Source organism: Aphelocoma coerulescens, unplaced genomic scaffold, assembly GCF_041296385.1.
Source record: "Aphelocoma coerulescens isolate FSJ_1873_10779 unplaced genomic scaffold, UR_Acoe_1.0 HiC_scaffold_233, whole genome shotgun sequence".
Lineage (NCBI taxonomy): Eukaryota > Metazoa > Chordata > Aves > Passeriformes > Corvidae > Aphelocoma > Aphelocoma coerulescens.
In genome coordinates, this window is record NW_027183579.1 from 48,007 (window position 1) to 63,817 (window position 15,811).

Below are 15,811 nucleotides of genomic sequence, written 5' to 3' on the forward strand. Positions count from 1 at the left end.
GACACACGGACACAGGGATGGACACACGGACATGGATGGACACGGGGGTGGATGGACACGGGGATGGACAGCTGGACATGGATGGACACGGGGATGGACACACGGAGATGGATGGACACGGGGGTGGATGGACACGGGGATGGACAGCTGGACATGGATGGACACAGGGATGGACACATGGACATGGATGGACACGGGGGTGGATGGACACGGGGATGGACACCCAGACACCTGGATGGACAGCTGGACATGGATGGACACGGGGATGGACACACGGACATGGATGGACACAGGGATGGACACGGGGATGGACACGGGGATGGACACACGGACACCTAGATGGACACACGGGGATGGATGGACACCTGGATGGACACCTGGATGGACAGCTGCACATGGATGGACACGGGGGTGGATGGACACCTGGATGGACACACGGACATGGATGGACACCTGGATGGACACGTGGATGGACAGCTGGACATAAATGGACACGGGGATGGATGGACACCTGGATGGACACACAGACACCTAGATAGACACCTGGATGGACAGCTGGACATGGATGGACACGGGGTGGACACAGGGATGGACACACGGACATGGATGGACACAGGGATGGACCCAAGGACACCTGGATGGACATCTGGACACCGGGATGGACCGGTGGACACAGGGACACCTGGATGGACAGAGGGATGGACAGCCGGACACATGAATGGACACGTGGATGGACACGTGGATGGACACCTGGACACCTGGATGGACAGCTGGACATGGATGGACACAGGGATGGACACAGGGATGGACCCAAGGACACCTGGATGGACATCTGGACACCGGGATGGACACAGGGACACAGGGAGGGAGCCACGGACAGGGGGATGGACACAGGGATGGACACAGGGATGGACACAGGGATGGACACAGGGACACCTGGACACCTGGATGGACACCTGGATGGACACCTGGATGGACACCTGAACACCTGAATGGACATCTGGACGGAGCCACGGACACCTGGATGGACACCTGGACACCTGGATGGACATCTGGACACCTGAATGGACATCTGGATGGACACCTGGACACCTGGATGGACACCTGAATGGACACCTGGATGGACACCTGGACACCTGGATGGACATCTGGACGGAGCCACGGACACCTGGATGGAGCCATGGATGGACTCTCGGACTCCTGGACACCTGGATGGACACAAGGACGGAGCCGTGGACATCTGGACACACCCACGGACACCGGGATGGACAAACGGACACACCCCTCCCCCTCCCTCCCCCTGTGACTCACGGCCACCCCCGGCCTGAGCTGCGGCCATCCCCCAGCCACGGACACACGGACACTGGGGTGGACACTGGGATGGACACACGGACACGGGACTGGACACGGGACTGGACACAGGGATGGACACACGGACACGGGACTGGACACACGGACACTGGGGTGGACACTGGGATGGACACACGGACACGGGACTGGACACGGGACTGGACACAGGGATGGACACATGGACACGGGACTGGACACTGGGGTGGACACGGGGGTGGACACACGGACATGGGACTGGACACTGGGGTGGACACACGGACACGGGACTGGACACGGGACTGGACACTGGGGTGGACACTGGGGTGGACACTGGGGTGGACATACAGATGGACACACGGACACGGGGGTGGACACTGGGATGGACCCACGGATGGGGGGGGACACCGGGATGGACACTGGGATGGACACTGGGATGGACACATGGACACAGGAGTGGGCACAGGGATGGACACTGAGGTGGACACAGGGACAAACCCACGGACACAGGGGTGGACACAGGGGTGGACACACAGACACGGGGGTGGACACGGGGATGGACACACGGCCAAACCCACGGCCACACCCCCAGACGGACATGGGGGTTGGACACGGGGATGGACACGGGGGTGGACACACAGATGGATACACAGACACGAGGGTGGACACTGGGATGGACACAGGGATGGACACAGGGATGGACACAGGGATGGACGCGGGGATGGGCACAGAGATGGACGCAGAGATGGACACACAGATGGACACATGGACACGGGGGTGGACACGGGGGTGGACGCTGGGATGGACCCACAGACACGGGGGGGACACCGGGATGGACACTGGGATGGACACATGGACACAGGAGTGGACACAGGGATGGACACTGAGGTGGACCCATGGACATGGGGGTGGACACTGGGATGGACACGGGGATGGACACACGGCCAAACCCACGGCCACACCCCCAGACGGACACGGGGGATGGACACGGGGAGGGACACAGGGATGGACACACAGATGGACACCGCGATGGACACCGCGATGGACACGAGGATGGACCCACGGCCGGACACCGCGATGGGCACGGGGATGGACACAGGGATGGACCCACGGCCAAACCCACGGCCGGACACCGCGATGGACCCACGGCCGGACCCTCGGGGGGAGGGGGGCGTGTTGAGCCCCCCCCCCAGGACTGACCTCAAGCCTCCGGACACTCGGACACACGGCCGGACACTCGGACACACGGCCGGAGAGCCCCGCGGCCACTCAGACCCTCGGCCGGACCCTCGGACCCTCGGCCCGACCCTCGGAGCCGTGGCCGGAGAGCCCCGCGGTCACTCAGACCCTCGGCCGGACGCTCGGACCCTCTGCCGGACGCTCGGACCCTCGGCCGGACGCTCGGAGCCGTGGCCGGACCCTCGGACCCTCGGCCGGACCCTCGGAGCCTCTGCCGGACGCTCGGACCCTCTGCCGGACGCTCGGACCCTCGGCCGGACGCTCGGACCCTCTGCCGGACCCTCGGACCCTCGGCCGGACCCTCGGAGCCTCTGCCGGACGCTCGGACCCTCTGCCGGACGCTCGGAGCCGTGGCCGGACGCTCGGAGCCGTGGCCGGAGAGCCCCGCGGCCGCTCGGACACGGCCGGGCCCCGCGGCAGCCGGAGGGGGCGTGGCTTAAGGGAGGGGGCGTGGCTTTGGGTGCGGGGGCGTGGCCTCGGCATTGCGGCAAATGAGGGGGCGGTGCTGGCGGGGGCGTGGTCTAAAGGGGGCGTGGCCTCGCTGCCGTTTCGTTTATACGGAGGGGGCGTGGCTTGAGGAGGGGGCGTGGCCTCGCCCTGCGGCAGTGGGCGGGGATATGCAAATGAGGCGCGGTGGGCGCGGTTTCTCTTAAAGGGGCCGCGTCACCGGGGGGGGGAGGGGCCCCCAAATCCCAGGGCAGCCCCTCCCCCACCCCCCCCCCCACCGCCCAACCTAAATTTGGGTCCCCAAAATCGAGGCCGGATCCCAAAGGACCCCCCCCAGACCCAGATTTGGCGGGAATTTGGGACGGGAGGGGGAGGGGCAAAGGAGGGGGGGGCGGAGGTCACCCCTCCCCCACCCCATCCAACCCCCAAGGGGACCCCAAAATCCGGGTTGGGGGGTGGGGGAGGGGCCGGTGCCGCCCTTTTTTTCCCGCCCAAAACTCCCCCAAATTTTGGGGAGCCCCCCCACCCCTTTCCAAAATTCCCGTGTTTTTTTTTTTTTCCCCCAAAATCCCAAATTTTCTCCCCAAAAAACGACTCCGGCGCGGTTTTTGGGGGGTGGGGGAGGGGGGGTGACCCCCCAAATTTTTATTCCAGATTTTCCCAAAATTTGAGGGGGGGGCCCCGGGGGGGAGGGGCCTGACCCCCCCCTGGACCCCCCCAAAAATCCCCCCAAAATCCCCCAAAATTCCCAAATTTGGAGGTTCTGGGAAGTGTCTGGAATTCCCGGAAATTTTTTGAGGGGGGTCAGGAATTCCCAGATTTTTTTTTGGGGGGGGGCGGTCTGGAATTTTTTGGGAATTTTTTGGAGGCTCCAGGAATTTTTGAGGGGGGGGGGGTCCCCAGCTCATCCTCGACCCCCAAAATCCCCCCAAAATTCCCAAATTTGGGGGTTGTGGGAGGCCTGGAATTCCCGGATTTTTTTTTGAGGGGGGGGTTTGGAATTCCCAGATTTTTTTTTTGGGGGGGGGGGTGGTCTGGAATATTTTGGGAATTTTTTGGAGGCTCCATGAATTTTTTGGGGGGAACTTTTTTTGGGGGGGGGTCCCAGCTCATCCCAGACCCCCCCAAAATCCCCCAAATTTCCGGGTTAGGAGGGGTCTGGAATTCCCGGGGTTTTTTTTTGAGGGGGGGTTTTGGAATCCCCGGATTTTTTTGGGAGGGGTCTGGGATTTTTTTGGGGAATTTTTGGGGGGGGTCAGAGCTCGTCGTGGGGTCGCTGCAGGTCCTGGCCGTAATCCGTGGCTCTGCTCCCCACAAAAAGCTCCCAGCGCCCCAAAATCTCCTCGCGGGTCAGGTTCCCGTCCTGGAGGGGGGAGGGGAGGAATTTGGGGAGGGGGCTCCAAGGGAGAGACCCCCCCCCCCAAAAAAAAAATCCCTTTGGGAAAGGGGAAAGGGGCAAAAATTGCGAAAATCCCGTCCAAAACGGGCAAAAAATGAGGGAAAATGCCCCGAATCGCCCCAAAATTGGTCCAAATCCGCCCAAAATCGTCCCAAATCCCCCCAAAATCGACCCAAATCCCCCCAAAATCGACTCAAATCCCCCAAAATTGGCCCAAATCTCCCCAAAATGGTCCTGAATCGCCCCAAAATCGTCTCAAATCCCCCCAAAATGGTCCCAAATCTCCTCAAAATTGTCCCAAATCCCCCCAAAATTGCCCCAAATCCCCCCAAAATCGACGCAAATCGCCCTAAAATTGACCCAAAACCACCCTAAAAAGCCCTAAAATGAACCAAATCCCCCCCAAATCGACCCAAATCGCCCTAAAATCGACTAAAATGAGGCAAAATCGACCCGAAGTTGACCCAAATCGTCCCAAATGCCCCCAAAACCGCTCTAAAATCGACCTAAATCCCCCCCCAAATCGTCCTAAATCCCCTCAAAATCGTCCCAAAACCACCCTAAAAAGCCCTAAAATGAACCAAATCCTCCCAAAATAGTCCCAAATCCCCCCCAAATTGTCCCAAATCCCCCCAAAATTGTCCCAAATCCCCCCAAATCACCCCAAAAATTGACTAAAAAGATTCAAATCCCCCAAAACTGCCCTAAAATCCCCCCAAACCGCCCCAAAATCCCCCTAAAACCCCCCCAAAATCCCCCAAAACTCCCATTTTCCCGGGTTTTTTGGGAATTCCGGGGAATTTGGGGAGGGGTCTCAGGTGGGCCCCCCCTTGATCGCGCCCCCAAAACCCCCCTAAAACCCCTAAAATCGCCCCAAAACTGCCCCCAAAACCCCAATTTTTCCCTTTTTTTGGGGGGAATTCCAGGAAATTTTGGGAATTTCAGGAATTTGGGGAGGGGTCGCCCTTCAATTCCGCCCCCAAGACCCCCAAAATTCCCCCAAAATCCCCCCAAAATCCCCTAAAATCGCCCCTAAACCCCCTAAAATCGCCCCTAAATCCCCTAAAACCCCCCTAAAACCGCCCCAAAACCCCAAATTTTCCCGGATTTTTTTGGGAATTCCAGGAATTGCGGGAATTCCGGGCTCACCCCATCCAGGTCGGCGTGGTGCAGCAGGTGAGGACCCCAGACCCAATAAAACCCCCCTGAAACTCCCTAAAAAATCCCCTAAAATCCCCTAAAACCGCCCTAAAACCACCCCAAAACCCCAAATTTTCCCGGATTTTTTCGGGAATTTTTGGAATTGCGGGAATTCCGGGCTCACCCCGTCCAGGTCGGCGTGGTGCAGCAGGTGAGGACCCCAGACCCCTTAAAACCCCCCCTAAAACCACCCCTAAACCCCCTAAAATCGCCCCTAAATCCCCTAAAACCGCCTAAAATCGACCCAAAACCACCCCAGAACCCCAAATTTTCCCGGGAATTTTTGGAATTGCGGGAATTGCGGGCTCACCCCGTCCAGGTCGGCGTGGTGCAGCAGGTGAGGACCCCAGACCCCCTCAAACCCCCCCTAAAACTGCCCCTAAACCCCCTAAAATCGCCCCTTAATCCCCTAAAATCACCCCAAAACCGACCCAAACCCCCAATTTTTCCCATTTTTTTTCGGGAATTTTTGGAATTGCGGGCTCACCCCGTCCAGGTCGGCGTGGTGCAGCAGGTGGGCGGCCTCGACCCCCGCCCAGTCGGGCCCGGGGGGGCTGAGCCAGAGGCGCAGCTCGGGGGGTCCCAGGCGCCCGTCGCCGTCGCGGTCGCGGTGCCGCAGGAACTGATCCCGCTCCCGGCGCAGCTCCGGCGGCTCCGCGGCTCCGGCAGCCCCGGCCGGGAACAGATCGGCTGCGAGGGTGGGAATGGGAGAGAGATACACGGGTTATTGGGAATAAACATCCCCAAAATCCTGGGAAAAACACCCCAAAATCCCAGAAAAAACACCCCAAATCCCAGAAAAATCCCCCAAAATCCGGCGGCTCCGCGGCCCCGGCAGCACCGGCCGGGAACAGATCGGCTGCGAGGGATGGGATGGAGAGAGGGAGGAGGGGTATTGGGAATGAACACCCCAAAAATCCTGGGGAAAACACCCCCAAAATTCCAGAAAAAAAACCCCAAAATCCTGGGAAAAACACCCCCAAAATTCCAGAAAAAAAAACCCAAAATCCCCGGAAAAAACACCTCAAAAAATCCTGGAAAAAACACCCCAAATCCTGGAAAAAACACCCCAAATCCTGGAAAAAAAAACCCCAAAATCCCGGGAAAAATCCTGGAAAACATCCCGGGATAAACACCCCAAATCCTGGGAAAAAAAACCCAAAATCACAGAAAAATCCCCCAAATCCGGCGGCTCCGCGGCCCCGGCAGCACCGGCCGGGAACAGATCGGCTGCGAGGGTGGGAATGGGAGAGAGATACACGGGTTATTGGGAATGAACACCCCAAAAATCCTGGGGAAAACACCCCAAAATCCCGGGAAAAATCCTGGACAAAAACCCCACAAAATCCTGGAAAAAACACCCCAAAAATCCTGGAAAAGAAAAACCCCAAAATCCCAGAAAAAAAACCCAAAATCCGGCGGCTCCACGGCTCCGGCCGGGAACAGATCGGCTGTGGGGATGGGATGGAGAGAGAGAGGAGGGGTATTGGGAATAAACATCCCCAAATCCTGGGGAAAACACCCCAAAAATCCTGGGAAAAACACCCCAAATCCTGGAAAAATCCCCCAAAATCCGGCGGCTCCGCGGCCCCGGCAGCACCGGCCGGGAACAGATCGGCTGCGAGGGTGGGAATGGGAGAGAGATACACGGGTTATTGGGAATGAACACCCCAAAAATCCTGGGGAAAACACCCAAAAATCCCGGAAAAAACACCCCAAATCCTGGAAAAAACCCCCCAAAATCCGGCGGCTCCGCGGCCCCGGCAGCCCCGGCCGGGAACAGAACGGCTGCGAGGGATGGGATGGAGAGAGGGAGGAGGGGTATTGGGAATGAACACCCCAAATCCTGGGAAAAACACCCAAAAATCCCGGAAAAAACACCCCAAATCCAGGGAAAAAACACCCCAAATCCTGGAAAAATCCCCCAAAATCCGGCGGCTCCGCGGCCCCAGCAGCCCCGGCCGGGAACAGATCGGCTGCGAGGGTGGGAATGGGAGAGAGAGGAGGGGTATTGGGAATGAACACCCCAAATCCTGGGGAAAACACCCCAAAAATCCTGGGAAAAACACCCCAAAATCCCAGAAAAATCCCCCAAAATCCGGCGGCTCCGCGGCCCCGGCAGCCCCGGCTGGGAACAGATCGGCTGCGAGGGATGGGAATGGGAGAGAGATACACGGGTTATTGGGAATAAATATCCCCAAATCCTGGGGAAAACACCCAAAAATCCCCGGAAAAAACACCCAAAAATCCCCGGAAAAAACACCCCAAAAAATCCTGGAAAAAACACCCCAAATCCTGGAAAAAACACCCCAAATCCTGGAAAAAAAAAACCAAAATCCCGGGAAAAATCCTGGAAAACATCCCGGGATAAACACCCCAAAATCCTGGGAAAAAACACCCCAAAATCCCCGGAAAAATCCCCCAAAATCCGGCGGCTCCGCGGCCCCGGCAGCACCGGCCGGGAACAGATCGGCTGCGAGGGTGGGAATGGGAGAGAGAGAGGAGGGGTATTGGGAATGAACATCCCCAAAATCCTGGGGAAAACACCCCAAAAATTCCAGAAAAAACACCCAAAAAATCCTGGAAAAACACCCCAAATCCTGGAAAAAACACCCCAAAATCCCGGGAAAAATCCTGGAAAACATCCCAGAAAAAACACCCCAAAATCCTGGAAAAAACACCCAAAAATCCTGGGAAAATCCTGGAAAAAATCCCAGAACAAAAAACCCAAAATCCCAGGAAAAAAACCCCCCAAAAATCACGGAAGAACCCCCCCAAAAATCCCGGAAAAAACACCCCAAAATCCCAGAAAAACACCCAAAAATACCAGGGAAAAAATGGAGCCAGGAGCTCCAAAACCTCCCAAAAATGGAGCCAGGACCCTCAAAATTCCCAAAACATGGAGCCAGGGGCTCCAAAAATTCCCAAAATTCCCAGGATTCCCCAAAAAATGGAGCCAGGAGCCCCAAAATTCCCCCAAAAATAGATCCAAGAGCTCCAAAAATTCCCAAAAATGGATCCAGGACCCTCAAAATTCCCCAAAAATGGATCCAGGAGCTCCAAAATTCCCCAAAATTCCCCGAAATTCCCCGAAATTGCCCCAATCCCGCTCACCGAGGTACTCGTCCACCTGGATGAATCCGTCCCCATCCTGATCCAGGTCCTCGATCGTCTCCTGGGGAGACCCAAAAATTCGGGAATTCGACCCAAAATTCAGCCCCCAAAGCCGGGAATCCCAAATTCCCCAAAATTCTGCCCCAAATTCCACCGAAAGGCCCCAAATTCCAACCCCAGAATTCCCTCCCCAAAGTCCCCCCCCCAAAAAAACAGAAAAAGTTCCTAAAAATTCCCAAAAATTCCCCCCAAAAATCCCCAAAATTCCCCCCAAAAATTCCCAAAATTCCCCCCAAAAACTCCCCCCCAAAAACTCCCCAAAAATCCCTAAAAATCCCATTTTTGGGCCGTTTTTCGCGGGGTTTTTTTGGGATTTTGGGGAATTTTGGGAATTCTGGGAATCTGGGAAGGGCTCCCACCTGCACCACCACGTCCTGCATGTGCGGGAAGGTCCCAAAATCCTCCCAAAAAAACCCCTAAAAATTCCCAAAAAATCCCCCAAAATCCCTAAAAACCCTATTTCCAGACCGTTTTTCGCAGGGTTTTTTGGGATTTTGGGGAATTTTGGGAATTCCGGGAATTCCAGGGAGGGCTCCCACCTGCACCACCACGTCCTGCATGTGTGAGAAGGTCCCAAAACCCCCAAAAAATCCCAAAAAATCCCCCAAAAATCCCTAAAAATCCCATTTCCGGACCGTTTTTCGCGGGTTTTTTTGGGAATTTCGGGAATTTCGGGAATTTTGGGAATCTGGGAAGGGCTCCCACCTGCACCACCACGTCCTGCATGTGGGGGAAGGTTCCAAAACCCCCAAAAAATCCCAAAAAATCACCCTAAAAATCCCTAAAAATCCCATTTTTGGGCCGTTTTTCGCGGGGTTTTTTTGGGAATTTGGGGAATTTCGGGAATTCCGGGAATTCCAGGGAGGGCTCCCACCTGCACCACCACGTCCTGCATGTGTGAGAAGGTCCCAAAACCCCCAAAAAATCCCAAAAAATCCCCCAAAAATCCCTAAAAATCCCATTTCCGGACCGTTTTTCGCGGGTTTTTTTGGGAATTTCGGGAATTTCGGGAATTTTGGGAATCTGGGAAGGGCTCCCACCTGCACCACCACGTCCTGCATGTGGGGGAAGGTCCCAAAACCCCCAAAAAATCCCAAAAAATCACCCTAAAAATCCCTAAAAATCCCATTTTTGGGCCGTTTTTCGCGGGGTTTTTTTGGGAATTTGGGGAATTTCGGGAATTCCGGGAATTCCAGGGAGGGCTCCCACCTGCACCACCACGTCCTGCATGTGGGGGAAGGTCCCAAAACCCCCAAAAAATCCCAAAAAATTACCCAAAAAATCCCTAAAAATCCCATTTTTGGGCCGTTTTTCGCGGGGTTTTTTTGGGAATTTGGGGAATTTCGGGAATTCCGGGAATTCCAGGGAGGGCTCCCACCTGCACCACCACGTCCTGCATGTGGGGGAAGTCCTCGGGGTGCAGGAAGGCGTCGAGCTCGGCCGGCCCCAGGCCCCCGTCCCCGTCGGCGTCGGCGGCGCGGAAGCGGCTCCGGGCGCGCTCCAGGAGGCGCCGGTGCGAGGAGGGGTCGGGAGAACCCCCAAAATCCTCTTTTTTTGGGGCAAAAATCAGTCTCGGAATTCCAGCCCCAAATCCCCTGAAATCCCCCTAAAAAAATGGCCCCAAATCCCCGTTAAAAAATCCCAACCCCCCTCCCAAGATTCATGGGAATTCCGAGGCAAGGAAGTCGCAGGGTTGTCCCAAAATCTGTCCAAAATTCCACCCAAATTCCGCCCAAAATCAGCCCCAAAATCCACCCAGAAAATCCCCCCAAAATCCAACCAAATCCCCCTAAAAACACCACAATCCGCCCAAAATCCATCCCAAAATCAGCCCCAAAATCCACCCAAATCCAACCCAAATCCCCCTAAAAACAACCCCAAAATCCATCCCAAAATCCACCCAAACCCCCCTAAAAACAACCCCAAAATCCACCCAAAATTCACCCAAAAAATCCCCCCCAAAATCCACCCAAATCCCCCTAAAAACAACCCCAAAATCCACCCAAAATCCACCTAAAATCCATCCCAAAATCCCCCAAAATCCACCCAAAAAATCCTCCCAAAATCCATCCAGAATCCACCTAAAATCCATCCCAAAATCCATCCATAAAACCTTCCCAAAATACCCCCAAATCCCCCTACAAATCCCCCCAAATCCACCCAAAAATCCCTGCCAAAACTCCCCCATATCCCCCCCAAATCCACCCCGAAAATCCCCCCAAAATCCACCCCAAATCCCCGCCAAAATTCCACCCAAAATCCATCCCAAAATCATCCCCAAGATCCAACCAAAATTCCCCAAAAACCCCTCCAAAATCCTCCCAAAAAAACCCCAAAAAATTCCCCCAAAACCCCTCCAAAAATTCCCCAAAAAAATCCTAAAAAATTTCCAAAAAATCCCCAAAAAACTCCCCAAAAATCCCCTCAAAAATTCCCCAAAAATTCCCAAAAACCCCTCCAAAAATTCCCAAAAAAATCCCAAAAAATCCCCTAAAAACCCCTCCAAACATTCCAAAAACAAAACCAAAACCCAAAAATCCCTCAAAAACCCCTCCAAAAACCCCTCAAAAATTCCCCCAAAACCCCCTCCAAAAATTAAAAAAAAAAAAAAAAAATCCCTCCAAAAATCCCTCCAAAAACTCCCCAAAAAATTCCCAAAAACCCCCAAAAAACCCTCCAAAAATCCCCTAAAAATCCCAAAAAAATCCCCTAAAACCCTCTCCAAAAATTCAAAAAAAAATCCCAGAAAATCCCCCCAAAACCCCTCAAACATTCATAAAATAAAAAATACCAAAAATTCCCCAAAAAAACCCTCCAAAAATCCCTCAAAAATTCCCAAAAATTCCAAAAAAATCCCCTCAAAAAATTCCAAAAAAAACCCCCAAAAATCCCCAAAAAACCCTCCAAAAATTCCAAAAAAAATCCCAAAAATTCCCCCAAAACCCCTCCAAACATTGAAAAAATAAAAAATACCAAAAATTCCCCAAGAAAACCCTGCAAAAATCCCTCAAAAATTCCCAAAAAATCCCCTCCAAAAATTCCAAAAAAAACCCCAAAAATCCCCCAAAACCCCTCCAAAAATTCCCAAAAAAATCCCCAAAAATCCCCTAAAAACCCCTCCAAACATTCAAAAAAAAAACAAAAAAAAAACCAAAATCCCTCAAAAAACCCTCCAAAAACCCTCAAAACTTCTCCAAAAATTCCCCAAAAATTCCCCAAAACCCCTTGAAAAAATCCCCCCCAAAAATCCCCAAAAAATTCCAAAAAAATTCCCAAAAATCCCCCAGGATTCCCAGAACTCACCCGAGTCCCCGAAGGCCTCCCCGCGATACTCGGCCCATGTCACGACATTGTCTCTGTCGCGATCGCAGCAGCGCCACCCCCTCCCCAAAACCCCCCCACAACCTCTCCAAAAATCCCCCCAAAAATTCCAAAAAAATCCCCAAAAATTCCCCAAAACCCCCCTCAAAAAGCCCTCCAAAAATTCCCAAAAAAATTCCCCGAGAACCCCTCCAGAAATTCCCAAGAACCCCTCCAAAAATCCACCAAAAATCCCCAAAAAATTCCCCAAAATTCCCCCAAAAAAACCCTCCAAAATTCCCTAAAAATCCCCCAATATCCCCTAGAAACCCCTCCAAAAATCCCCTCCAAAAATCCACCAAAAATTCCCAAAAAATTCCCCAAAAAAACCCTCCAAAAATTCCAAGACAATTCCCAAAAAATCCCCCCAATATCCCCTAAAAAAATCTCCAAAAATCCCCCCAAAACCCCTCAAAAATCCCCCAAAAAATCCCCCCCAAACCCTCCAAAAAGTAAAAAAAAAATCCCAAAAAATCCCCCAATATCCCCTAAAAACCCCTCCAAAAATCCCCCCAAAAATTCCAAAAAAATCCCCAAAAATTCCCCAAAAAACCCTGCAAAAATCCCCTCCAAAATTTCCCAAAAATTCCCCAAAACCCCTCCAAAAATTCCAAAAAAAACCCCCAAAAAATCCCTCAATGTCCCCTAAAAAACCCCTCCAAAAATCCCCCCAAAACCCCTCCAAAAATCCCCCAAAAAATTCCAAAAAAATTCCCAAAAAAATTCCCAAAAATCCCCCAGGATTCCCAGAACTCACCCGAGTCCCCGAAGGCCTCGCCGCGATACTCGGCCCATGTCACGACATTGTCTCTGTCGCGATCGTAGCTCCGCCGCTCCCTCTCCAGCGCCTCCTGGCGGGTGCTGCGGTGCCTGCGCAGGATCCAGGCCCGGAGCTCCTCCCCGGACACGGCCCCGGAGCTGTCGGAGTCCATCAATCCCACCAGGAGCCTGGGAAAACCGGGATCTGAGCCCAAAATTCCTGGAATTCCACCCAAAACCCCGCCGGAAGCGCTGAGGCTCCGAAAAACCTCCCCCAAAATCCCTCGGAATTCACCCCAAAATCCCTCGGGATTCACCCCAAAATCCCTCGGAATCCACCCCAAAATCCCTCAGGATTCCATGGGAATTCCCGCCCCGTGAGCGTCAATCCCACCAGGAGCCTGGGAAAAACCGGGATTTGAGCCCAAAATTCCCGGAATTCCACCCAAAATCCAGCCGGAAGCGCTGAGGCTCCGAAAAACCTCCCCCAAAATCCCTCGGGATTCACCCCAAAATCCCTCGGGACTCCATAGGAATTCCCGCCCCGTGAGCATCAATCCCACCAGGAGCCTGGAAAACCCGGGATCTGAGCCCAAAATTCCCGGAATTCCACCCAAAATCCAGCCGGAAGCGCTGAGGCTCCGCAAAGCGCCCCCCAAAATCCCTGGGGATTCACCCCAAAATCCCTGGGAATTCACCCCAAAATCCCTCGGGATTCCATGGGAATTCCTGCCCCGTGAGCGTCAATCGCACCAGGAGCCTGAAAAAACCGGGATTTGAGCCCAAAATTCCCGGAATTCCACCCAAAACCCCGCCGGAAGCGCTGAGGCTCCGCAAAGCGCCCCCCCAAATCCCTCGGGATTCACCCCAAAATCCCTGGGGATTCCATGGGAATTCCCCCCCCCCCCCCCCCCCCCGTGAGCGTCAATCCCACCAGGAGCCTGGGAAAAACCGGGATTTGAGCCCAAAATTCCCGGAATTCCCACCCGAAATCGCCGTGGAATTCCTGAGAGCCCCAAATCCCCCGGAATTGCCCCCAAATCCCTCGGATTTGCCCCCCAAATTTCCCTCAAATCCCGGGAATTTTGGGGTCCTCACCGGGATTTTGGGATCCCTCGGGAAATTTTGGGGTCCCTCCCCCCGAGGGTTTTTTGGGAATTTTGGGGTTCCCTGCACGAATTTTGGGGGTTTTTTTTGGGAATTGTGGGATCCCCCCCCTGAGGATTTTGGGGAGATTTTTTGGGAATTTTAGGATCCCTCCCTGGGATTTTTGGGATCCCCTCCCTGAGGATTTTGGGGGGGAATTTTGGGATCCCTCCCTGTGATTTTTGGGATCCCCTCCCTGAGGATTTTGGGGGGATTTTTTGGGGGATTTTAGAATCCCCCGATGATTTTTTATGAACTTTTGGGGGGGAATTTTTTAGGAATTTTCTCGGGCATTTTTTTAAGCAATTCCGGGTGGGATTTTGAAGGAATTTTTTTTCAGGGATTTTTTGGAATTTCTTTGGTTTTGTTTTTTTTTTTTGTTTGTTTGTTTAGGATTTTACCCCAAACGCCTCCGGGATTCTTCGGGGGGCAGCTCCTGTTGCTCCCGGGCTTCCTGAGCCCCCCAAATGGCGGCGTGATCCCAAAAAACCCCCTCGGGATCGTGGCCGTGGGATTCAGGCGGGACCCCCGCCCCTAAAGGGGGATGAGGGGCGTGGGGGATCCCCCGGTTTGGGGACCCCCCAAATCCCCGAGCCAGGAGGGGCCACAGCAGCCAGAGAGACCCCAAAAGCATCTGGGGAGGGACGGAAAAGGGCAGAAATGAGCTTAAAATGACACCAAAGGAGCCCCAAATGCCCCAAATAACCCCCCCAAAAAAATGGAGCGAAATGAGGCCAAAATGTCCCCCCAAAACCCCCCAGGCGCCTTCGGGATCCCCCAAATTCCCTCAGGACCCAAAACTCCCCCAAATTCTCCTCAGAACCCCCCCAAAACCCCTCAGGAGCCTTCGGGATCCCCCAAATTCCCTCAGGACCCAAAACTCCCCCAAATTCTCCTCAGAACCCCCCCAAACCCCTCATGAGCCTTTGGGAGCTCCCAAATTCCCTCAGGACCCAAAACTCCCCCAAATTCTCCTCAGAACCCCCCCAAAACCCCTCAGGAGCCTTCGGGGTGTCCCAGATTCCCTCAGGACCCAAAACTCCCCCAAATTCTCCTCAGAACCCCCCCAAAACCCCTCAGGACCTTCCGGGATCCCCCAAATTCCCTCAGGACCCAAAACTCCCCCAAATTCTCCTCAGAACCCCCTCAAAACCCCTCATGAGCCTTCGGGAGCTCCCAAATTCCCTCAGGACCCAAAACTCCCCCAAATTCTCCTCAGAACCCCCCCAAACCCCTCAGGAGCCTTCGGGATCCCCCAAATTCCCTCAGGACCCTTCAAAACTCCTCCAACCCCTCAAGGATCCCGCCAAAGCCCCTCAGGACTCCCCAAAACCTTCCCCAAATCCCCCGGACCCCTCAAAACTCCCACAAATCCTCTTCAGACCCCCCCCCCCCAAACCCCTCAGGACCCTTCGCGACCCTCAAGACCCCCCCCCCCCCCAAAATCCCCCTCGGAACCCCTCAAAATTCGCCCCCCCCCCTCACCTCGTCCCGTCCGGCCCCAACCCCGGGGGGGTCCCGCTGCCCCTCACAGCCTTGGCCCCGCCCCGGGGGGCGTCTCGACCAATCAGAGGCGGCCGAGCCCACGTGGGGCGGAGCGAGCCGCGCTCCCATTGGCTGCCGCGCGCCACGTCCGCGCCCCGGGCCCGAAAAGCCGCTTTTTTAACCCAAAGTGAGCGGGGGGGGGAGGGACGCGGAACGGGGCGGGGCACTGGGAGATACTGGGAGATACTGGGAGATACTGGGAGATACTGGGATATG

At 54.7% G+C, this 15,811-nt stretch overlaps 1 protein-coding gene across 1 annotated transcript; it reads right to left on the reverse strand.

Moving 5' to 3' along the window:
* Positions 1-3,633: 3,633 nt before the first annotated feature.
* LOC138101284 (reticulocalbin-3-like) lies at positions 3,634-15,603 on the reverse strand. The gene is made up of 7 exons (XM_068999112.1): positions 15,536-15,603; positions 14,452-14,684; positions 12,903-13,093; positions 10,164-10,333; positions 8,726-8,786; positions 6,099-6,301; positions 3,634-4,375 (listed from the first exon to the last, which is right to left on the reverse strand). Exons 2-7 carry the CDS (start codon positions 14,682-14,684, stop codon positions 4,268-4,270), a joined length of 966 nt encoding a protein of 321 aa, XP_068855213.1. The 5' UTR covers positions 15,536-15,603; the 3' UTR covers positions 3,634-4,267.
* Between the last annotated feature and the right edge of the window lie 208 nt (positions 15,604-15,811).

What these genes read in the sequence shown, in the direction of transcription:
- LOC138101284 (XM_068999112.1), bottom strand. Translation starts at nt 14,684, where the DNA reads ATGCTTTTGGGGTCTCTCTGGCTGCTGTGGCCCCTCCTGGCTCGGGGA. An exon ending in GAATCCCGGAGGCGTTTGGG is followed by an intron (nt 13,094 to 14,451) that starts GTAAAATCCTAA and finishes CGGTTTTCCCAG; the next exon opens with GCTCCTGGTGGGATTGATGG. An exon ending in CCAGGTGGACGAGTACCTCG is followed by an intron (nt 6,302 to 8,725) that starts GTGAGCGGGATT and finishes CCACCCTCGCAG; the next exon opens with CCGATCTGTTCCCGGCCGGG.